Source organism: Rhincodon typus, unplaced genomic scaffold, assembly GCF_021869965.1.
Source record: "Rhincodon typus isolate 14 unplaced genomic scaffold, sRhiTyp1.1 hic_rhity00001831, whole genome shotgun sequence".
Lineage (NCBI taxonomy): Eukaryota > Metazoa > Chordata > Chondrichthyes > Orectolobiformes > Rhincodontidae > Rhincodon > Rhincodon typus.
Genome location: NW_025967469.1, coordinates 1 through 25,000, shown reverse-complemented (window position 1 = coordinate 25,000; position 25,000 = coordinate 1). Strand labels below are relative to the sequence as shown.

Sequence of the window (25,000 nt, the reverse complement as noted above, 5' to 3'; positions counted from 1 at the left end):
GGCGTCATTCAGATAGTCCTAACATGACAAATGACATTTTATTTTAAAACGAGATACTTCCATTTATCATAAATGGAAAACCAAACCAAAACAGCAGCAAAACAAGTTAAGGCTGATAGTGACATAATAAACATTTGACTAATAACCCAGCCACTAACATTTGGAAGGAAATTGAAGGCCAGCTAGACATAACCTTAATTTATTTTTGCATTTTTATCATATCTTATCTATGACAGTATTTAATATATGGTCAGTCTTACATGAGTTAACTGACCTGAGTCTCTAGAGAATCTTGCACCTTCAGTAAATGATCAATTTTGTCCAGTAGCTCTATTTTTTCCTTCTTTAGTGATTGAATCTCAAACTTTTCCTCTTCTTGTAGGGCAATAATCCTCTGTTCGCAGGTCTCTGACGTGGCAACCAGCAAGCTTTTCAAAGGCTCCAACTCTCGGATTCGGTTTCGCAGGTGAGCTGATGTAGAAAAACAGTAGATGTTGCTTGATTTAAGACAGGAACTGAAGGGAAATTTAAATATTTTGCCAATTAAACAAGAAGGAGAGTTTCAAAAACAATTAGTATGGTCATTAGCTACACTGAATTTAAGGAACAACATATTTAGTGGAAAAAACCCGACTGCCTTATTGCCTTCAATTCAAGGTATTTGGTGAAGGTGGTGATGTAATTATTAGCTTTTCCTCCTCTAAACTTAAAATCTGTAACAAATGCAAAAAAACCTTATCAATTTGCAAAAAATTGGGAATTTAAATTGGTTGGAGAAGTCTTTGTCTTAAAATTTAAAAAAATCCCACGGTCTTAACTTCAGATAATGGGATAATGTTGCATTAAAATTCTACAAACATGAGCATTTTATCAAATCTAACACAGGTTAGATGACACCTTCATCCTCAGAATGATTTATTGTATCTACATCAGTTCACCTAATTGTCTTCTCAACTTTTCACCAAACATTTATTTTCCTGTTTGAAGTAATTTTTCAAAAAATAAATAAATCATTCTGTAATGGAAAACATATAAATCTAGCACATTGAAGGAGGTCTGGCTGCCATAATTCTTTGCAGTTAGTTCCCACATCAGGAAAAGGAATACATAGTCAAATGACAACATAGTCAAATCTGATCCTGTCTACACCATAAACAAAGATACAAGGAGGAGTTTCAATGCATAAGTACATGAGTAGGAACCCCAGCAGATCTTCCCTTATGAAATGTGGAAGACAAGGTTTAATTGATGAGATTCTCTACTGCCCTGGCTAAATCCAGTTCACTCAGCATAGACACAAGACATTTCTTATGATTAAAGTTCAATTACTTCTTTCTGGTGAATAAAAACAAAACTGAGGCACAGGGATAGTGTTGTTGGCAGGACTTTTGAAGAAAATTGTAAGTGATCTTTAAGCAAAAGTTTTACTTAGCTACAGCATAGTTCATTGAATTAAAATTTTCAAACTAAGATGAACAATTGATCAGTCAACAGCTATTTGGTGCTTAACAAAGAGATTAATTTACAAAAGGAGTTCACTGATGATTAAATGTTTCTAATTTTTAAAATTTACTCAGCATCTAAAAGCACGGCACAGATTCCATCGTGAGTGGCCGAAAATTACTTACCTATGGTAATTTCATATTCATTCTTTATGGCTGATAGCAATGGTTTGTAGGTTTTTAAATCCTCAATGAAATATTCAAAAACCTCACGATAAGCCTTTGTGTAAAGCAGAATAAATAATATCTTAGCAATGACAGGCAAGGGTCTGAGCCAAAACCTCAGTATGTAATATAATCAATAATAACACTCAGAAGAGGCTGTACAGAAATAATTTTACACTTACATACCAACTTCAGCTATGCTGTACTTACTCTAAATATTCTGGGTTCTTGCTTTAGTCCTTGTTCAAGAAATTAATATCAGTGTGAACAAAGAAGCCCAGTGCCCTGCAAATGCATTCATTTTGGTACCAAATACTAAAAAGGTTCCAAGAGGGTTAAGTCTGTTATATCACAGACCTAGAAGCTCTTGCTCTGCAGTATTCTTTTCACACCAATCACCTGCTGCATTATGTCTAACACAGCCACTCATGAGCTGCATGCTGGTTCTCAGTTTCACACTGGCATCTAATTATCAGTTATTCTTGCAATTACTGGTCTTTGGAACCATGCTTTGTGCAGTTTTTAAAAAAAAGATATATTTCTTTGCAAGATACAGCAAAAGTAGTAGACATGTTAATTATTCCTGGAACTGTTTCAGGTAGCAATCTACCAAAAGTACACAATTAATCACAGGGGACAAGTATTGGAAAGCAATTGGTCTGTATTTGAAAAAGCAGATGCAGAGTTTGCAAAGGCAATGGCATCATTGTAAATAGCACACATGGAAAAATTGGTTAAATTTACACGAATGGAATTTTGTCCACTTCATCAAGGAGTAGTACTCAGCAATATTAAGCCAATATCACACCTGGGGAAAATAAAACAATTTCACAGAATATCTAACTAAAATAAAATGAGAGCATTTTGTAGGAACTAGTTTCATACTATCAGTAAATCCATTATATATTTACAAATGGCCAGTTGTGGTCTATTTACTAATCATAATGGCCACACATCTGTAATTTTATTCCCTATATTTTCCCTACTCTTGCTGAGATAGAGTTCTATAGATTTAAAACTTTGAGTGAACTTTGAAATCTGTCGTAGTTTATATGGTACAGAAGCTCCAAAGGGAATGCCAATAGGGGACTGCATATTTGTGGGGTATCGCAGCCAAGCTCAATTCCATCCTAACCAAATATTCACACTCCAGTATGGTTAACTAGATATAATTAAAATTAGGAACAATTATTGATTTTTCTCCGTAAAGGTAAAGTCACCATAGTCTCAGAGGCTGCTCACTCATTAAAGAGAGATGACCGGTGCTGGTTTATCCTGAGGGCCACCATGTCTCAGGTGAGGGGAGAGGTTGAGAAGGAAAGTCCTTCGTGGTTACCTCTGCTAGAACAGGAATTGAACCCACACTATTGGCATCATTTTGCATTGGAAACCAGCTGTCCAGCCAACTCAGCAATGGTGTATTGAAGGGATTACGTTTTTTTTTTCAAAACCACTCAGAATGCATCCTCTTCCTCTAACTCCCTATAAGAGAGTAAGAACACTCATCGAAGGCAAAGAGCAGCTGCTGAAAGCAACACTCAATACCAACTTCCTGCTCAGAAGAGAACACTATAAATCCTCCTCGTGGTTTGTGAGACCAGACACTCAAGAACCCATTTCTCTAGGAAATTACTATAGAAATGATCCCTAAGAGTATAGTCTTATTGATGTATTGAAGTCAATTATACATCCCCTACTGTCACGGTTCCTGAGATCGGATAATTTGACAACAGAAAATTCTTTTAAAACGATATTAGGAGTAATGTGGACCACTTAAAACTACAAATGGTGCTATTATGAAAGAAAATAATAAAATAACAGACATATTTAAGATATTGCTAGGGTTCTTGTGGCACAGTGATAGTGTCCTTACCTCCAAGTAAGGAGGCCTGGGTTCAAGTCCAGTAGGCTGAGGAGTGGCAGATGGAGGTTACTTTAGATAAATGCGAGGTGTTACATTTGGGAAAGGCAAACCAGGGCAAGACTACAGTTAATGGTAGGGCCCTGGGGAGTGTTCCCGAACAAAGAGACCTAGGGGTGTAGGTGCATAGTTCCTTGAAAGTGGAATCACGGGTAGATAGGGTGGTGAAGAAGGCCTTTGGCATGCTTGCCTTCATTGGTTAGTAAGATATTGCCAGGATTGAAGGGTTTGAGCTATAGGGAGAGGCTGAATAGGCTGGGATCTTTTTCCTCTGGAGCATTGGAGGGTGAGAGGTGACCTAATAGAGGCTAATGAAATCATTAAGGGCATGGTTTTTAGCCAAGGTCTTTTTCCCAGGGTAGGGAAGTCCAAAACTAGAGGGCATGGGTTTAAGGTGAGGGGGGAAAGATTTAAAAGGGACCTGAGGGGCAAATGTTTCACACAGGAAGGGTTATAGGAATGGTTTAGAGGGATACGGGCCAAATGCTTGCAAATGGGACTAGATTAGTTTAAGATGGCTGGTCGGTTCAGACGAGTTGTACTGAAGGATCTGTTTCCATCCTGTACAGCTCTGTAAGTCCCAACTACTCAAGAGATGTGTTATAAAATCTCTGATGAGGTTGATTGCGAAAATATCAACATTAAAGATATTGCTTTGCATTAGTGTTTATAGTATAGGAAGAGGTTTGATGTCAGATATCCCAAGGAAACCAGAAATATTGAATCAGAGACAGGAACTCAATGAACTTAACATAAGAAAAATAGCTGTCAAGAAGAATGTAATGGACTAAAAAGTGACATTCCCAGGAGTAGACGGTTTCCATCACATGGCGTCAAAGGAAGTAGGTGAGAATATTACAGATGCCTTAATCTTCCAATGTTGCCCCAATTCAGGAACTATTCCTTTTTATTGTAAAATTGTGCATATTACTCCACTATTTAGCAAAGGTGAGAGATGGAAACTAGGCGATTGTAGACCAGTTAGCCTTACATCTGTTGTAAGGCATTGCTAGAGTCTATAATTACATTTGCAGTGGCCAAATATCTTGAACTGTTTTGATGATCAGGTTTTGTAAAAGATAAGCTATGCCTGACAAACTAGTTAAATTTTGAAGAGATGACTAGAGCAGTGAATGTTTATGGGAGTTATTTATATGGACTTCATGAAAACACTTGATTACACCTCTCACTAGACAGTATTAAGTAAATTTAAAGTTCATGAATTTGAGGGCAAATTACTGACTTGGTTAGGAGACTGACTGAGTGGCAAGACATAGGACGTAGACCGAAGAGACTAAATGCATTATTCCTGTCCCAAATGTTCTGTGGATAGCAGGAATGCATAGCTTTTAGGTTTGTCTGTTTCAGCTACTCCCTTGATATCTTTTACACCTACCTGAGCAGCCAAGGGATCTCGAGTTTAATGTCTCATCCAAAAGACAGCACTACTAAGTTTTTTTTTCTGAAGAAGGGTCCGGACCCGAAACGTCAGCTTTCCTGCTCCTCTGATGCTGCTTGGCCTGCTGTGTTCATCCAGCTCTACACTGTGTTATCTCACTGCTAACAGTGTGGTGTCTTTTCGGTACTGCATTAGAATGTCAGCCTTTATTTATGCGCTCAAGCCTGAGATTTGGGCTAGAACCAGATAGTTTAGAGGCGAGTGTACTAATAACTGAGTCACAGATACTACAGTACGTTGCCCTCATGTAAACTACAATGAACTATTAGGGGAGTTTGTAATTTAATAATTACATATTGTCTTCAAACCTCTGCCTTTCGTTTCCGCTTTATTGTCATTGTCAAGTAGCAGGATGTGATAGTTCTCTCATAATCGCTCCATCTCATTTGACAGAATTGCTAATTAATCAAACGGGCACATTTTTTTCATTTCAGAAAACATTCTTTACATTGAATGTGCAGCTGTCTTATTACTTGTTACTGTTAATAAAAAAAAAAACTTTTGTTTGGAACAGTCACAAAGGGAGACAAGTCTCTTTCTTCTGCACGTTCCAGAGCATCCACTTCTTTGGCATTAGTGAAAAGGTTCTCTTTCTTGCAGATATTGTGATGGGCTTCACTTGTTTTTAAATTTTTAATTGTAGCTAGTTTAACACATATCAATGGAATAAAAACTCGATGTGCAATTGAGACATTTGAGTTGACAGCAATTTAGCACGTACAATTGTATTCTGGGCAGGTGTGGGGAATGAGAAGAAAATTAGTGTTATCGTGAGAAAAATAATTCATTAGTTTAGTCTTTTTAAATGTGTCATTTTCCTCAGTGTCCTCTCCTTTCTTGATATTTGCTGACATTGATAGGATGTGATACGTTTTGGTAGCTCTTCAGCTAAATAGTCATACTCCACTGGGAGATGACTTTAATAGATTAGTTGGAGTGATGAACCTTAGGAAGCAAACAAGAATAGAGACTCCTTCCGACATTCCTTCCATTCTGGAAAGTAATAAAGATTGTATTTATAAAATTCTCCAGTGATTTTTATTCCACCTGCTTATTTGGGTGACTGTATATTTTAATTTTTTTAAATTAACAGGAGGAGACTGAAACTCAATTCCATGCTACACATACCATTTACTAATTGAGGCAAAGGAATGAAGAAATGTAACTGTGTTTAAAAATGTTGAAACCTGGTTCTTTATGAAATCAGATGCAGATGTGCCAGATTAATTGCCTCTTAAATCAATGGTAAACCCATGCACTTATATATAACAAACATTCAACCACATATCAGAAGAAGTTTTAAACACACTTGTAGGTTTACTTCCTGAGCGTTGGGCCCACTTAAGTCCAAGACTTGGAGCTCTTTCCTTAGATGTGTTTCCAGCTGTTGCAAAAATCGAGGTTTTGGAGCACTGTTCGTATTTGTAATATCAAATCTATAGGTTCAAACAAACAAAGAAGTGTTTTGTTTTTAAAAAAGTTAAGCATTTGCTCCATTGTAGTCCAGCTCACCTGGGTCACCTTCCTTAATATATAATGGAACAGCAGACAAATACAGCAGTTATACACATTATATAATTTATAAATTATTGTGAATGAGAATTTTTAAAAATTTTTAATGCATTTTCTTTTGGTAATTATATCCCCAGATATTGCCCATTTATTTACCTCTGTTTCACCAAGCATGAAGCTCATACATAAGTGGTCTTTGGCACTGGGGATCAAGAAAAATCATTGGTGACATTTTAAAATTGTAAATGATGATAAAAGTATTTCAGCGCAATTCTCTGCCAGAGAGCACAATGCAGAGGAGAAGAGTTCAGACTCTAAAATGGAATAAGCTTACACTGACGATTAACAGCAATCCAAGATGACCAGCCAACTGCAAAAGATTATCAAGATAAGGTTGAGAGATTAGCAGATCGCAAGCAGAGGGATTCTTCAGGAAGGGTGTTCACAGTTGGACTGCTGTTTTCATCTACAGAACAAAAAAATCCCTTACAAACATGTATTTTCAAAAAATACATTTGGATGTCAGTGTGGCTGACTCAGCTAGCACTTGTTGCACATCCCTAACTACCCTTGAGAAGGTTGTAGTGAGCTGTCTTCTTGACCGCTGTCCATTTGTTTTAGGTAAACCCACAATACCATTAGGAAGTGAGTTCCATGATTTTGACCCAGTGATACTGAAGGAATGGCAATATATTTCCAAATCAGCATGGGGAGTTGCTTGGAGAGGACCTTGTAAATTGTAGTGTTCCCATCTATTTGCTGCCCTTGCCCTTCTAGACGGTAGCGAGTGTGTGTTTGAAAGGTGCTGTCCAAGCAGCTTCGATGAATTTCCGCAGTGCATCATATAGATGGTACATGCTACTGCTTTTGAATGTAGCCAATGGAGGGATGAATGTTTGCGGATGTGGTGCCAATAAGCAGGCTGTTTTTCCCTGCATGGTGTCAAGCTTCTTGAATCTTTTTGGAGCTGCACTCATCCAAGCAAATGGGATGTTTTTCCATTACACTTCTGACTTGTAGAGGGTGGATGGGTTTTGGGGATTCAGGAGGTGAATTACTTGCTGCACAGTTCTTAGTCCCTCTTTTGCTGTTGCAGTCACAGTAGATATATGGCTGGTCCAGTTCAATTTCTGATCGATGGTAACCCCAGGATGTTCGTAGTGGGGGAGTCAGTAATGCCATTGAATGTCAAGGACACTAAATTAGATTCTCTTGTTAGATATAGTTATTGCCTTGCACTCTGTGGCGCAAATGTTACTTGCCAATTCTCAGCCCAAACCCGGATATTTTCCGGGTCTTACTGCATATGGAGTTTTTCCCTGGATTTCCATTGACTGCAATTTTGCCAGCACTCCTTGATGCCACATATCATCAAATATAGTCTTAATGTCAAAGACGTGACTCTCACCTTGCTTTTGGAATTCAACTCTTTTGTCCATGTTTAAACTAAGGCTGCAATAAGATCAGGAGCTGAATGTTCCTGGCAGAACCCAAACTTAGCATCAGTGAGCAGTTATTATTAAACAAGTACTGTTTGATAGCATTGTTGACGATGACTTCCATTGCTTTATTGATGACTGAGAGTAGAGTGATGGAGTGGTAATTGGTCAGGTTGAATTTGTCCTATTTTCTGGACACAGGACTTAACTGAGCAATTTTCCACACTGTCTGGTAGATGCCAGTGCTGTAGCTGTACTGGAACAACTTGTCTAGGGGCACAGCAAGTTCTGCAGCACATAGCTTCAGTACTGTTGTTGGAGTGTTGTCAGGAATCGTAGCTTTTGCAATATCCAGGGTCTCCAGTGGTCTTTTGATATCACATGGGAGTGAAGCAAATTGGCTTCAGACTGGCACCTGATGTTGGAGATCTTTGGAGGAGGTCAAGATGCATTATCTATTTGGCACTGTTGGTTTTAAGATTGTTGCAACTACTTCAGCCTTATCTTTTGCACTGATGTGTTCAGTTGCCCCACATTAAGGATGGTGATATTTCTGTAGTCTCCTGCTCCTGTGACTTGTTTAATTGTCCACCCACATTCGCAACTGAATGTGGTGGAACTGCAGAGCTTGGATCTGGTCAGTTGGTTGTGGAATCACTTAGCTCTGTCTATTATTTGTTGCACAAGCTGTTTGGCATGCAAATAGTCTTGCTTTGCAGCTTCACCAGGTTGACACCTCATTTTGTAGATCTGCCTAGTGCTGCTCCCACATACTTCATTGAACCAGTATTGATCCTCTGGCTTAATTTTAATTGTAGAGAGGATGATATGGTGGGCAATGAGGTTACCGATGGGTTGAGTACAAAATAGGCCAGACCAGGTAAGGATGGCAGTTTCCTTCCCTAAAGGACATTAGTGAACTAGATGGGTTTTTCCAACAATCGACAATGGATTCATGGTCATCATTAGACTCTTAAATCCTGATTTTTAATTGAATTCAAATTCCACCATCTGCCACAGTGGGATTTGAACCCAGGTTCCCAGAATTATCTGGGTCTCTGGATTAACAGTCCAATGATAATACTACTAGGCCACTGCCTTCCTGGATGCCTTTCTTGAGTTGCTAGATATGTTCTAAGTCTATCCCATTCAGGACTGTGTTAGTGCCACTCAACACAATAGAGAGTATCCTCAATGTTATTGGCTCCCTCACCAGGAGATGCAGATCCAGTCTACCAGCTATGTCTTTTAGGACTTGGCCAGCTCAGAATTTTTGCTGAGCCACTCTTGGTGATGGACATTGAGGTCCCCTACCCAGATTGGGTGTATGATCTGCGCCCTTGCCGCCTTCTGTGTTTCTTCCAAGTGGTGTTCAATATGGAGAATTATTGATTCATCAGCTGTGGAGGTTAGCATACAGTAATCAATAGGAGGTTTCTTCGCCCATGTATTTACTGCTGTAGCTAAAGTTATGAACCTAGGTGTAACAATTAACAACCAATTGCATTAAAACACCTATTAGAGGGTCCATGGTTGCAGACTGAGTTTTCAGATCATTTCTGAAGTAAAATAATATGCCAGAAACTTATACATGAAAATAAACAAAAACTATTTGATCAGTTTATTTACAAACTCAGAGAAGCTTGAGGTAAAGCAAAATATTATACTGCACTTCTTTTGATTATGCTTTGTGAAGCACATTGACGAAGTTTTCTATAGCAAAGACGCCAAACAAATGCAATTTGTTCAATAGCAAGATATCAAAGTTTAAAAGAATGAACTGAACTGATGTTTGACAAATTAAAACACAAAGCTTAAACTTTTCGGTTGATGATTTAATGATATGTATTAGCTGTGATGGATCATTTTTGTAAGCATTCTTTGTGCTGCAGAAGCCAGCATTCAGGGCACTCAGTTTTAAGGGGCTGTTAGCATTTAGTTGTTTCATAAGATTAGTTACATGAAATTCTGCCTAGAAAAAGAGTGGGGTTAATTGCAAGGTTTTTAATAGGTCACTCAGGATAGTTCAACAGTCACAGAAGAGGAGTTCAAACGTCAGAGGCAGTTAGATGCAGACTCCAGGTTGGTAGTGCTGCTTTTAGCTATACTACTGGGAAGGCAACTGATCTAAATAGGTTATCTGATTCAATGAGAAGTCATGAGCAGTTGGATATTTCTGTGTTGTTACAACTCGGAACGAAGTTCTAGGAGTTAGTGGACAGCTTAGAGTCAGGGCTCTAGAAATGTCCTGGGATCTCTGTGGCCTCAGAAAAACAGTGTGTCACTAATTGCTCATACAGCTCAGAAAGGGAGTTAAAAAGCCTAAAAGTAGTATTTGCTTGAGACAACTGAGCAAGAGTGGATCTCACGGAAAACCCAGTGGCAGTTGCAGCTTGTTAAAGCCAGCTGTCAGTGAAAAGCTGGAATTGTGCCTGTGAATAAGCACTGGAGCGCTGTTTCAGAATCTAGGGTAACACAGACCCAGAAAAGAGGGTGATTGATTAGAACAAGAGCTATTTACAAGATCCCTTTCCTCAATGTGACAGTTGAGAAATCTGCCAAAGCGTTCGCTACTACTATATACTGAACGTCTATTTTCACTAGTCACTGCTGTAAATGTGAAAGGATTCCTACCAGTCCACGGGCTACTAGATTAACTTTATCAGCAATCTTGTGAGTAGGGAGCTAACCATCTGTTTGCCAGTTGCCTTCCCAGCTGTACATCTAAAAACAGCGCTACCTAACATGGAGTCTATATTGTGTAAGCTTGATACTGAGAAAGAGCATATCAAAACAATCCTGTTTGATAACGGCTACCCTGATCAAATCATCATTTCCGATATATTGCACAAACTCACAAAAGGGCCTATGACCACCACTTCTGCTTTGAGTGATGCCTAGTCCATCCCAGATAACCTAGAAGGGGAGGGTATCTCAAAAATTTGAACTGGTAAAGCTAGCTGTCTCACACTGCCACTTTGCAGTAAACAGGAGTGGTTTCTACGCCACAAAAAGGATGCCGTTCTCAAGTCAAAAATACTTTTTTCCTACCATACAAATGAGTGACGAGAGTTTCAGTGCCAAATGACAGACAGGTTATATCAAATAATACACCTCTCTGACAATTCTCAGCAGGTAGTGTACAACTGTGCTCAACAAACCCATGCTTCCTAGGCTTAGAACACCATGTCCAACATTAGATATGAATCTGCTTTTGGACAACATTTATTAAATGATCTTGGACTGCGCTAAGAATTGTACCAGAAACCAGTTTAAGATCATCAGTTTGGCTCACAGTCTGATGCATTTGCGCATGCTAAAAGCTACATATATTGACACACAGGAGCTTGTTCTATTTAAGTGACAGACATTTGTTGATACAGTGTGCCTTGTCCATGAGAATGGGGTAATGGAATATGCCAACTCTTGCTGCACTCCCTGTGGTAATATGCTGACCTATCAGAGGTGGCCTGGTCTGGGTTTTTCAGTTAGGATTTACAGTTAACAGCTCTTACCACATCTCCATGCCAACCATAGTCCAACCAAACAGCACCCTCAGTTTTTTTGCAGTAGAGACTGGTATTCCCTTTCCGAATTTGGTTTCTCGCACATCAGTCATGATGACAGCAAGAGGAAAAGTGACTCTTGATCTATAGTTCTGCAAATTAAGCATGTGTTTTGACCACAGGTATTGGACATCAAACAAGCGCTCAACTCTGTCCTCACCAGATACCTATATATACATCCTTACTTATTGACTGGAAAGTCAACATCTACATGATAAAATTATTCCTGACAGGCTGCAAAAACCTGGGTTGGAATCCCTCAAATTTAAAACTAAATAAACATTTGACACAGGAAGCAGAGACAAGTTGTTTCCTCTTGTCAGGTTACCCAGAATAAGAGGACACATTTTTTTTTTCCAATTAGAACTGAATAACCCAGGAATTAAATGATTTTTTTTCATTAGAAACATATTGGAAATGTGGAAATACCTCCACCACAAGATTGTGAATGTTGGTGCAATTAACCTGTTCAAAATCAAGATCAACAATTAGGTCACTCATATTTCTTACGTTCTTATGTATCAAGGGATGTGGATTAGAACATAGAACAGTACAGCACAGTACAAGCCCTTCGGCCCACGATGTTGTGCTGACCTATTATCCTACTAGGATCAATCTATCCTGCATACCCTACATTTTACTTTCCTCCATGTGCCTATCCAAGAGTCACTTAAAAGTCTCTAAAGTATCTGACTCCACTATCACTGCCGGCAGCACACTCCACACACCCACCACTCTGTGTGAAGAACCTACCTCTGACATCTCCCGTATACCTTCCTCCAATCACCTTAAAATTACACCCCCTCAAAATAGTCATTTCCACCCTGGGAAAAAGTCTCTGACTATCCACTCTATCTATGCCTCCCATCATCTTGTACACCTCTATCAAGTCACCTCTCATCCTTCTTCGCTCCAATGAAAAAAAGCCCTAGCTCCCTCAACCTTTCCTCATAAGACCTGTCCTCCAGTCCAGGACAGCATCCTGGTAAATCTCCTCTGCACCCTCTCTAAAGCTTCCACATCTTTCCTATAAGGAGGTGACCAGAACTGAACACAATATTCAAGATTGATGGGTAAATGTTGTTGCGGTAAGAATCAGCCATTATTAAATTTAACAGAGAAAAAGGCTCAAGGGGCAGAATTCCCATCATCTGAGTGGAAATCCTGGATGTTGTTTTGCTGCCGTAGCACCTAATACTCCCTAAAGCCAAAATGAAAACAGACTCGAATTGGATCTGATCGGTTCCATGCTAGAGTGGGCACTGCTTAACAGAGGAACTCCAATAGCATATCATTTATCCTCCCACATACAATTTTATATCAATATCTTCCTATTATAAACTTTAACAGATTCCATGATCATAGCTGTTTCTTACCCATGGTATCTCTTGACATTTGATGGTTGAAACGTTTGTTTTTGTTGAACAATCTCTCCACCGACGTGTCCAGGCCAGTTGGACAGGTATCCATCGTTCTTTTCAACACTTGGCTGCATAGCATTGGAGTGCAAGATCAGAGTGTTTACTTTAGAAAATGCATACTTTTTAAAAAATCTCTTCGTACTGAAGAACTTCAAAAAGGGAAAAAATACAAACTTTCTGTGCAGGTATCAAATTCCCCTTGTTCCTCTTTGCTGCTCAGGTAATGAGCCAGATACAGGCTATGATGACCTATTACATAGGTCAGAGACATCATAAAATTTGCAAGAAAAATGAGGAGAAAGTCAACTTTACATAACCTCGGTATATAATTCAAATGACGCAAAAAGTGATCAAGGAATCTGACCAGGAAGGAACACAGTCTTATCTGGGAATAAAAGTCCATAGCAAAATGCAATAAATTTATCACTGTAATGTAAACCATGCTATGATTAGAGAAAAGCAATTCGGTCTTACTTTTCTCATAATCCTATTGAGGTTTATACGGAGTTTTGCAATATCCCTAAAAGTATGTTTTGTTCAGATGTCAGCTGTCTTATACTGTATCGTGAATGCATATTTTAGGTTTGCAGATAATATTTTTCTAGGGCTATTTAATCAAAATGCTTACCAATAATTGTTTCTGTGGAAGATGGTATTTTACATCACTACCTTGTAGCTGATATGTCAGACAGGGAGGTGCAAGGTCATTTGCATTTAATTTTCTCGTCTCTCTACAATTAAAAAAAAAACATAATCTTATATGGTAATAAATTGTAAATTATATTTTCTTTAGAATGGATGTCTAAATATCTAGAGGGACAGAATTGAAAAGCAGAAAAGTTACATCAGGAGTAGTTGAAGTGCCTCATACTAATGAGATTAGAAATAAGAGAACAGTCCATTGGAATGCATTTTGGATGTTGCAGGAGGGAGACATTTCAATTCTTGAAAACATTGGAACTGCTTCTGGGGATTTCAACTCTTGAAACATTGGAACTGCTTATGGGGATGATGGGATTTGCACAATTTGAACAGCTAACATCCCAGAAGGACTGGTATCAATTTTTCACAGGCATTTGCTAGTACAGTAAGGAAGGTTTACACTGGAGTGGTAGGAAAACAAGCCCCTAAGTGGGAAGATGAGAGATGGAAACAAAAATGGAAATGAAAGATAGAAAAGTAGAAAGCAAAAATGGAAGACAGAGGAAACAAAGTCACGAGGTGAAAAGATTGGTGTACAAATACATTTGTAAAAAGGCATTATATCTGAATGCAAAAAAGTTGATGAATTAACAGTGCAAATAGTTATAAATAGGTACAATATGATGATGATCTCCCCTGTCCAGGAGTCCAGAACAAGGGACCTCAAGATGTTATTTTCACTGAGATTATGAGAAATGTTTTCATTCTGAGGGTGGTGAACCTGTGGAATTCTCTATCACAGAAGTTCGTGGAAGTGAGTGACTGATAGTATTTAAGAAAGAAGTAGATTTCTAGAAGTGAAAGGGGTATGTGGAGTGAGCAGGCAAATGGTGTTGAGATAGAAGGTCAACCATTATCATGTTGAATGAAAAATGGGCTCAATGGGACAAATTGCCTACAGCTGATCCTTTTTTCGCCATTTCTAGGTATAATTCCTTGTTAATTCTTGAATTATGCTCTGTCCTACACTGTAGCCACTATCAGGGGTCACATAAACTTGAAACTACTCCCACCTGGGACTTCCTTATTTCCACCCAAATGGATTCTACATTGGATCCTCTGAATGAAGATCATTTCTCTCTATATTGATCTCCTCCTCTATGAACAGAAGCACCACAGTTACTTTACTTCTCTTTCCATCCTTCTCAATATCAAATATCCTTGGATATTCAGGTCCCAGCTGTGGTCAGTCTGGAAACTTTTTTTTGTAATGATTATTGCATCAATCTCCTTTCGATTTAACAATCTCATTATAACTATGAAGGGTAGACATAGGAAATTATTTCCACTTCTTGGCAAGACCAGTATTCGGAGGCATAAACAAAAGATACTAATTAATAAATCCGAATTGGAATTCAGGGCATACTTCTTTATCCAGAAAGTGGTTAGAATGTGGAAGTTGTTACTGTTGTGAGTAATTGAGATGGCTAGCATAGGTGCACTCAAGAGACAGCAAGGTAAGCAGACAAGGGAGGAATGAAAAGAAAGACATGTTAATATGGTTGGATGACAATGTGGGAGGAAGCTATTTGATCTCAAGTCCATGCTGTTTCTCCTACAAAGCAGTCAGTCCTGTTCCCAAAGCCTTGCAAGTTTATTTCCCCTCAAATGCCTGTCCAATTTCCTTCTGAAATAATTGATCATCTCCACCTCAACATTCTCATACACAGCAAGACCCAGGTCATCCACTCAAGTGTAAAAAAAGTTTCTTTTTCATATACACCTTACATCTCTTGTCCAAATCCTTAAATCTAAGTCCCTGAATACTGGTACAATCACCTATTAGGAACTTTTCTTTGCCTGTGTTCTACAAGCTGTTGCAGAGGATGAAATCCAAGACAGTAATGAAATGCTGCTGGAGATGAATCAAGAATGAAAAATGCTGTTTGCTGCTATTTAAATGCAAAGAGATGTTGATGAGTGATACTGCAGACTGGCTAATCACAAGGTCCAGGACTATGTGCTGAGGGTTGCATAAAAACTTGGGCAAGCTTGCTAGAAAGGTGCAACAACTGATTGTAAGTACATTGAGAGTTTGGGGATGAGAAAATATTTTAGGCTATATGTTTGACAGGTAATGATTCTCATAAATATTGTTATAATAATAAATTTTAAAATTAATATACAGAATTGGAAGCAGTCAAACTGAAACAAAGAGCTGTGGGTTCTGGAGATCTGAAACAAACTGAAATTGCTGGTAAAACTTAGCAGGTCAAGCACATCTATGGGGAGAAAGCAGAATTAACGTTAAGTCCAATGACTCTTCAAATGAGGATAAAGAATCACCAGACCTGCTGAGTTTTGCCAGTAATTTCTGTTTCTGTTATTGGAAGAAACTGATTCAGTTTGCGCCTTAAGTTCAGTAATATCAACGTTAAATAGTCATCTGATGCACTTTGTGTGAAAATGTATATTTTTGTCAAAAAAGTTCTGGAGTGGATTAAAACAGACCGCTCTGACTCAGAGGCGAGAATGCTCATGGTTGAGCAAAGTGCGATACCCGAGTTATGCTGAAGCCACTTCTCAGATACCGAGAACATGACAAATCAACCTCAGACAGTATTCTGACTCTTAATTGCTATCTACTGATCCCCATTGAAATGGCACGCATCGTTTTGATGTGAGAAAAGTACTCAATCCGGTGGCAACGCTGTGCAGGAAAATAATCAGCCACCACTCGGTAATAGGGATACAAGGAAGAATACTTGTCCACGATAACACTCAACACTGGAGCATCATCCAAGGATGCATTCTCAGCCACCTACTGTACTCCCTGTACATCCATGACTGTGTTGCCAAATTCCGAATGAACGCCATCTACAAGTTTGTTGATGACATCACTGTGGTAGGATAGATATCAGTGACAAGTCAGAATACAGCAAGGAGATAGAGGGCTTGGTGACATAGTGCAACGAGAACAACTTCTCCCTCAACATCAGAAAAACTAAAGAACTGATCAATGACTTCAGAAAGAAGGGAGGAGAACACGCCTGCATCTACATCAACAGAGCTGAGGATGGAGAGTGTCAAGTTCCTAGGAGTGACAATAACTGACAACCTGTTCTGGACTTCCCATGTAAATGTGACATTCAAGAAGGTACAACGATACCTCTTCTTCCTCAGGCGGTTCAGGAAATTGGCATGTCCACAAGGTCTCTCACCAACTTTTACAACTGCACCATTGAAAGTATACTGTTTGGGTGCATACCAGTCTGGTATGGCAACTGCTCTGCCCAGGATTCTAAGAAACTACAGAAAGTTATGTGCACAACCCAGACTATCAGGGAAGTCAACCTTTCATCCATGGACTCCATTTATATGGCCCGTTGCCACGGAAGGGCTGCCAACATCATCAAAGACCCATTGCACCCTGGCAATGTTCTCCTACAACCTCATCCATCAGGCAGAAGGTACACAAGAACTAGGAGCAGGAGTAGGCCGTCTGGCCCTTCGAGCCTGCTCCGCAAATGAAACTTGAACACACACACCAGTAGGTTCAAGAACAGCTTCTTCCCTGCCATTATTAGATTGATGAATGGACTCTCTAACTTCAAGTAATGCTGATCTTGCTAATGTTGTTCTTGCAAAGCACACACCCTGTGCAATGTAACCTGTATGCCTGTCCAAGTTTTTTGTTCACCCTACGATCTGTATCCTTACTTACTATGATCTGCCTGTACTGCTCGTAAACAAAGCTTGAAGAACTTTACAGATCAAAATAAATATTTCCTGCAGAAAGATACAGTATACATATTGTGCGAAGGAGAATTGCGCGCATGCTCAAACAAAAAAAATCTGATTTAGGTACCACCTTTAAAAAGGACCACGACTTAACAAAAACTAGGACAAAATGAATTATTATGGGGTGAATTATATACAAGTCGCACGGGATAAAAAGTAAACTTTCCCACGCAGAAACTGTCAACTGTTATTTCGGAAGCGGCTTTTCAGCCACGAACACGAGCAACTATAGGTTGAAAAACTATTGGGATGGCCACCGGGAACTTGGCGATGCAAGCCGCAGAGGCTGCCTCTCTTTCCTGGCCTGGCCGAGCTCAGCTGCGCCTCCGCTCTCGCCTATTGAAGCCTCACCCCTGACTCGGGAGACCCTGTGTTTTGTCGCAGCAGCCAAAGCCGGTGAACATGATTAACCGAGTGGCGACGGATCGCAATCTCCCTGTATATAGCCCATCACCATGGTGACAGCTCAAGGTCCCTGACGGATAGGACCCTGCCTGTCCTTTCCGGTGCCTGACACAGGAAAGGGGTAGCCGCCTCTCACCGACCGGGCACAGAACATTATACATAGAATATAGAACATTACAGCGCAGTACAGGCCCTTCGGCCCTCGATGTTGCGCCGACCTGTGAAACCAATCTGAAGCCCATCTAACCTAAACTATTCCATTATCATCCATATGTTTATCCAATGACCATTTAAATGCCCTTAAAGTGGGCGAGTCTACTACTTTTGCAGGCAGGGCATTCCACGCCCTTACTACTCTCTGAGTAAACCAGAAAAGGTTGAAGGATTTTACCTATGACTTAAAATTGCTTTATCCTACCTCAAATAAACAGATTATTAATTTGACCTCAAACGAGTAACCTTTCGGAATACCGTTACCGGTGATTGACAGGGCACGGTTTCCCCGACCGGGAACAGAACCGAGGGTTTGTTAAAGTCACACATTCAGTCCGCCTGGTAATTATGGAAGCTAGAGTGTCTTTTGTCCCAAGTTTGCAAGGACACCTCACCCGACCTCTACCTTACACTCGGTAAAAGTGCAGCGACTCCTCTCGACCATTTCCTCCCCTCTCTTTATCCTCGACTTCTGACAGTTTGGATCGGGACTACAACGCCCAGCGTCCCTGACGCTGACGAGACGCCATCTCACTCCTTACATCATCACGTTCGCGTTTTGCTAACAGCCAATCTGTTGCCGAGGCAGCCGCCGTATTGACGCGTGGCTCCGTTGCCGCAGCGCCCGCCGGGGGTTGTAGTCCAATGCCCAAAGGCCGGCGCTTAGTGGCAGCAGAGACTGGACTGCAATCCCCGTGAGCTTTAGCGCTCCACCCCCTCTACCCGCGGCCACAAGATGCGCGGCAGCCAATCAGCTGCCAGTATAATACGTTCGTTATCCGGGATATATACACAATAGGATGCAAGATGGCCGAGTTTGGAGCTTCAAACCACGGGGATTCAGCTCTGAATTACCAAGAAAAAGAGTTAAACGAGAGATTGAAGCGCTTGTATCCGGCTGTGAACGAAGATGAGACTCCACTGCCTCGATCGTGGAGCCCGAAGGACAAGTACAACTACATCGGATTGTCACAAAACAATCTCCGTGTTCATTATAAAGGTAGTCTCGGTGGAATAATGTAGGTTAATCCTGTGGAAAAAAAGGGTAACCGACGTATGATTGTGTTGTGAATAAGTGATTTTTTTTTTTCCTGCCCATTTCAGAGGTGCTGGTTGGTATCGTGACAAGTAACGATCTTAATGTTAGTCGACGTCATTGATTGATCCGTCTTTAGCTCTTGAAAATGTTCCATTTATTTTAAGATCTTTTAAAATGCAAAACAATGCCCCTTTCCCAAAATACGATTTTCAGTTGTATCCTATTTCTGGCGCTGTGCCCGCTTATTGAAGTGATTAACCGAATGATTTCTGAGGAACAAAGTGCAGATCGTCTCAATGGTGGCAGTGCAGTATCATATTTTGACGTTACTTAAAATAAACAACCCTTTTTTGGCTGAGCTTCTTGTATTGTTTAAAACTATTACATTTGTCTATGGTCATCTGTCGGTGTACTCACTTCTATATACGCGTTTATGGGATATGTATTTATTTAGAGACTCCGATAGTTTGGTCTAAGAAGAAGAAAAGATTTTTTTGTCCCCTTATGGGTCCTCTTTGTTTTAACACTGACGCAATTCCATGGCGAGAACTATTGGCTTTGAATAATTCAGCTGCTAAAATTGTTTTTGCTAAATCAGGTCACGGAAAAAACCACAAAGATGCTGCATCAGTTCGTGCTACGCACCCGATCCCCGCTGCTTGTGGCATATATTACTTTGAGGTGAAGATTGTTAGCAAAGGCAGAGATGGGTAAGTCCATTTCTGTCAACTCTAACATGACGTGACTCTTTTTTTTCATGGCGGTGGACGATTCCTTTAATAATTGCAGCTTTCATTGTTTGCAGATATATGGGAATCGGATTGTCAGCCCAGGGTGTCAATATGAACCGTCTGCCCGGTAAGTCATGGTTGTGAAATTATTGTTGGCATTGAAAGTCTTGGAGACCTAAATGGTTTAAGTGCAAAATAATCATAGCAAGATCAGTTTATTTTGGTTAACGTTTTTCGTTGAAATAGCGTACGCTTACTCTGAATTCCTCTCTGAATGTTCCGATGTCTCGGGTAACCTCTGCATTGTAATTTCTTGTGATTTTTCTCTTTCCCAAACCCGTAAAACTGAAGACGTGGTCACGTGCCTGTTCTTGGTATATTTGTTGACATTATTAGCATATGCTCACGTGTTGGTTGCATGCATTGCGGGGAATTGGTTCAGTCTTTGCAGCAGAGGTGGCTGAAGGGAAGGATTGCATATTTTTATTAAGAGATCAGCACTTGTAGTTTTTTTATGTTTATGTTGATTCAAGGTTTCAAGTGCGATTGCACAATTCTAACTTACAACCCAGTGGTTTTCAAACTCTTTGCCTGAGGGGTCCCATTTCAAATAGATTGATGTGGATGCACACACGTACGTTATATCGGCGTGCTAGAAAACCGCTCTTTTGATGGCTTGCTTCTTCGTGTTTACCTAAATACTTCATAGAAAAACTCTCCTTGCTTAAACAGACAGAACTCCCCTCGTTCCCACTTCAACCTTCATAATTGCAGCTCTACATGACAATCTCCCTGTGGTTCTATACTGGGCTGTGTTCGACCCTCTGTCAGATAAGGTGACCAGGCCACTCTGCTGTGTGCATGAAGGCTGCACCCTGCTTCTGCCTCTTGTTTTGCACAAGGCTTACTTCTGTGTGCTACTTATTTGCTTACAGCTTGATTTTTTTTTTATATAGACGAGCTGGAAGAACTATCCAACACCAGGTTAGGGGACATTGTCCTAAAGAGTTATCCAAACTTATAATATAGACATTCCCACATCGCAAAATGGCATTTTTAAATTTGAACTAACATGCAAATTATTACTTGTGAAATGTTTTTCTTTGCATTGCTATTTGAAAAGTTGTTGGTACATTTTAATTTTGAGATATAAATCAAATAGTTTGGTAAAATGTCTTTTGCAACAGGTGAGAAAAGCTTCATGCTGTGGACAGCTGTCTTTTTATGGTTGATTACAAATCAAGGCCTCCTCATTAATTGTCTTGTGTATTTTTTCCATGAATTGGGTAGTGAGTTTAAATGCCTTTTTGACTAGGAAATTTACAATGGTAGTTCTTCACTTAACACTTCTTCAAAATTCCTTTTCACCACAACGTCAAATATAAAAAGCTGCTAGATAGTGCTTTCTTTCTCCTCTCTTAAAGATGCTAAATCACACTGATTATGATCAATACATGCTGATAGTCATCTCAGATCTTGCCGTAATACTTTTCTTACTGGGATACATTTTGGAAAGTGTTTTCGTCAGGAAGTCAGAATTTGCTTAATTCCACTTCGGCCTTTTTAAAGTATTTTGTTCCGGTTTATTCTAGAAAATCAATTATTTTTGTTTTCCTTGGTTGACCTTTTGTGTGCTGAGATTAGGAGATTAGATATTCCACTTGACAATCATGCCGGTTGAGATCCCCTCAATCAGCATAAGCTAGAGATCAAACCTCAAACTATCCAGATTTTTGAAGGAGCTCACTTGGCTGATTGTATCGGTGCTAGCTCCTAAGTGTTGTCCAACTAGTTCACGTTTGCTGCTCTCTTCCCTTTACTTTTGCAAGTTGAATTGAGTGTGTGTGTGTGAGATTCTAATTCCCTTTTAATCTTGATATTGAATATGTATTGGGCACCATTTCAGACATTGTAGCCTAGATTATAAAATCATGGTAAACGAACTTATCTTCCCAATGATTCTTCTGCCATTGTTTTTCAAATCTGCATCCTCAAAGTGGACTTTTTGCCATTGAAGAAAGTTAATCCTTATTTACTGTATCAAAATCTTTTATAATTTTGAGTAATGGTTCGTCTTCTTTAGCCTTGTGTGCTCTTAGGACAACCTGCACAAAATTGTTTGAACACTAGGATGGTGCATTGACTTGCGTGTTCATTTGCGAAGTTGAAACAGCTTTTATTAGATACAGCAGAGGCCGTTTTGGATACATTTCAATTTTGAGGTGGTCTTGATAATGGGTGTCTAGTTCCTTCTAATGTGGGAAAATATCTCTTGATCTTTTTTACAAGATAGTGAAGAGAATTGCACGAAGTAGACTGAAGTGGAGCTGAGGATTGAAATGATTTTTGAAAGGGACAATGCCAAATAAATTGGTTTCAATGAAGATATTAGAAGCAGGAGCCCTCAAGACATTTAAGAAATATTTTGATGAATACTTGAAATACCAAGACATACGAGATTGTGGGGTAATTGTTGGAAAATGGGATTAGAGTAGATAGATGGATGCTTGATGACTCGCACAGAATGATGGACCATGGGGCTTTTTCCCCACTGTAAAAATCTGATCTCAGATTCACAGGAAATGGCAAAAATAATGCCTGGAAGTTAGGCCCCAGTAAGGGAGAGAGCAGAATTATGAAATCAAAGGAATTAATGATGGAATCTTCAGTGCGCAGCTGGAGGGAGTTGATGAACCTGAAAAACCAAAGACCGACGAACACGTCGGCATTGGTGACCTGGACTACGAATACTCTCTATTATTTGGAATTTAACGAACAATGCATATGGAGCTTTGTTGAAGAATTAAAGTTAGTCTGTTTGTGAGGTAATAAAGTGTATGTTAAGTGCAGAAAGAGGGCGAGTAAGCAGCAGTTAGGTCTAAAAGTGGTGCTTTGACAACAGACTTGATTGAGGACAAGAATAACCGCTTTGGGTTGATCAGAAAGCTAAGATAATTCACTTCATTATTTAAGATGAGCGGGCATCTGGGGAAACAGAATTAGTAATGCAAGATCTTAATTTTGTTTAACTTGGAATCCGAAATGATGAGCCAAGAACGATCTTTGAAGGTGCTGTTCAATTCTGCTTTACCTTCTAGCCAGAGATTTTTCAACTTCAAAAGGCAATTGGATAAAGAACTGAAAGTTAAACTTGAATTAACTTCTCCCATACTTTCAGGCAATGAATTCTGGATCATCATAACTTGCTGCGTAAAAGTAGTCTCATTTTGCCTCTGGTTCTTCTGCCAATTACTGTACACAAACATTTTGAAGTATTGTGTGGAGTACAGAATAAATTGTATGCCTGTAGTGGGCTGTTGTGATAGTTTAATATATAATTTATTGTTTTACTTTCCAACTGCTGCGTAATCTTGCATCATGATCATTCATGCTCAACAGAATGTCAAATTGCAAACTTTGTCAAAGTTTGTCATGTGCAATGAAGTCTTGTGTTTGTAATTGTTCCATGTAATGAAGAAATATGTAAGGCATTTTTATTTTGTTTGAAGCAAATACAGAATGTATGCAACCAAGATAATAGTTTGCACAATAATATGAGTTTTTAAGTAGTTATTTTTATGCATATGTTCTAGGTTACAAATTTTAGAACTTTAGATGGATTCTGCTTGTGGCTGTGTACAGAAGTTAATGTTCACAGACTTTAATTTTCATTGAAGACGTTTTTAAGTTATAAACTATTTTGTTAAAATATGTGTGACTGCTGTATCAGTGATCTTTTTTGTTGGCACAGCATCATTTTTTTAATCTGCTTAAGAAATCAGCTAATGTCTTTGGATTTTGAGACAGTACATCAGATTAAAATTTAGCTTTATGTACACATTGAGTTTGAAGTCTGTTAGATGGTGTGCTTTTGTTGGGTACAAAATAAATTGATTACTGAGCGTTGAATATATGTTATTTCCTTGATAGCTGGTTTGCCATATACCGTAACATCTGTTACATTGGAGTCAGTGTTGTTTCCACGTTGTAATAAAGGCATAGAAACATAGCACTTGTGCAAGTGTTTGAAAAATGGGATTGCAACTTCTAATTTTACAATTTGGAAGTTTATCTGAACTGTCTGGGAAGGGCCAGCAGAAAATGACAGCCCTCTATTGAGGTAGTAAAATTATAGCCATTAGCACTGATGGAAACAGTTTTTTTTAAAATGTTGATAACTGAGTTGCTGACACTGCAGCCTTGGAAAACTACCCTCTGGCAATCATAGTGCCCCATTTTATATTGAAATGCCACTGTCATAGTCAGTGCTACTGTTATGGCATCATCAATACCATTATCAAAATTTACGACTTACTCTGTTTTATTTTGTTATATTTTATGTAGGCCCTAGTATTCCTGTTAGGTGAGGGGAGTATGACAGTAAGGTAAAAATAGGACAATCTGGCAATTCTGGGGGTGTGGAGATCCAACTATAAATGTCCGAGTGAAACTTTTTTCCAATCTTGCCAACAATGGCAGACTTTCTAGCGCAGAAAGCCACTGTGTGGAAACTGGTTGTTTGAGTGAAGGTGTGGTGGGCAGTCCACTGCAGTTGTAATCCAAGAGCATTCTGGGGATTAGATCCATGATGTATTGCTGATCATAGTGGGGTGAAGAGATTCTGAAAGTGCATATCTGATCTTCTGGCTGCACAAGAATGCTGGGAAAAGACGTTTGCCTTCTTCAGCAGGCAATACTTACTAGCATTTAACAGTTTTCTCTCAAACAACCAGTTCCCACACAGCAGCTTTCTGCTAGAAAATGTGCCATTGTTGGCAAAATTGAAAAGAAGTTTCTGAGCACAAGGAAATTTGGCTGGCTGTTGCTAACTTTAAAGAAGACTTTTGACTGCATTGTGGGAACATAATTAAATTAATTACTTCCAAGCTTTGCAATTCTTCACCATTACAAGAATGACAATGGGTGTGTGTTAGGTGTTTGGGATATTTTTTTTAAGAGGGCTTCATCCTAACCCATCTGTGGGGTATTAATAGTTTATGTTCACTGACTATCCATTTATGCCATTTATGTCCTGAACACCTTTTTTCACTACAAAAGTAGTGATGTAGCTACCCTGAGACTGTTATTTGCTCACCAAGGGAAAGTGGTCTGTTGTGGTAGAATGACTGTGGTTTGAGTCTGGTTAATTTTGCTGTTGGGTATCTTTTTGTTCATCTCCATAGG

General features: G+C 39.4%; 2 protein-coding genes and 1 non-coding gene across 5 annotated transcripts; 1 reads left to right on the top strand and 2 right to left on the bottom strand.

Moving 5' to 3' along the window:
* Positions 1–260: 260 nt before the first annotated feature.
* Positions 261–18,593, bottom strand: LOC125481348 (translin-associated factor X-interacting protein 1-like). Of its 3 annotated transcripts, XM_048592802.1 has the most exons (6): positions 17,780–17,896; positions 13,614–13,716; positions 12,941–13,053; positions 6,357–6,483; positions 1,629–1,722; positions 261–471 (listed from the first exon to the last, which is right to left on the bottom strand). In XM_048592802.1, exons 1-6 carry the CDS (start codon positions 17,830–17,832, stop codon positions 266–268), a joined length of 696 nt encoding a protein of 231 aa, XP_048448759.1. In that variant the 5' UTR covers positions 17,833–17,896; the 3' UTR covers positions 261–265. The 3 variants fall into 3 exon arrangements, with proteins under 3 accessions (XP_048448759.1, XP_048448761.1, XP_048448760.1); XM_048592804.1 differs by lacking the exons at positions 13,614–13,716; positions 17,780–17,896 and adding an exon at positions 18,453–18,593; XM_048592803.1 differs by lacking the exons at positions 13,614–13,716; positions 17,780–17,896 and adding an exon at positions 18,311–18,446.
* LOC125481350 lies at positions 3,117–3,330 on the bottom strand. Its single transcript, XR_007261301.1, has one exon. It is a non-coding gene; the product is annotated as a small nucleolar RNA U3 (small nucleolar RNA).
* A 211-nt stretch (positions 18,594–18,804) lies between the features above and the next one.
* LOC125481349 (ran-binding protein 10-like) lies at positions 18,805–19,960 on the top strand. The gene is made up of 3 exons (XM_048592805.1): positions 18,805–19,046; positions 19,684–19,795; positions 19,891–19,960. Exons 1-3 carry the CDS (start codon positions 18,854–18,856, stop codon positions 19,958–19,960), a joined length of 375 nt encoding a protein of 124 aa, XP_048448762.1. The 5' UTR covers positions 18,805–18,853.
* The last annotated feature ends 5,040 nt before the right edge of the window (positions 19,961–25,000 follow it).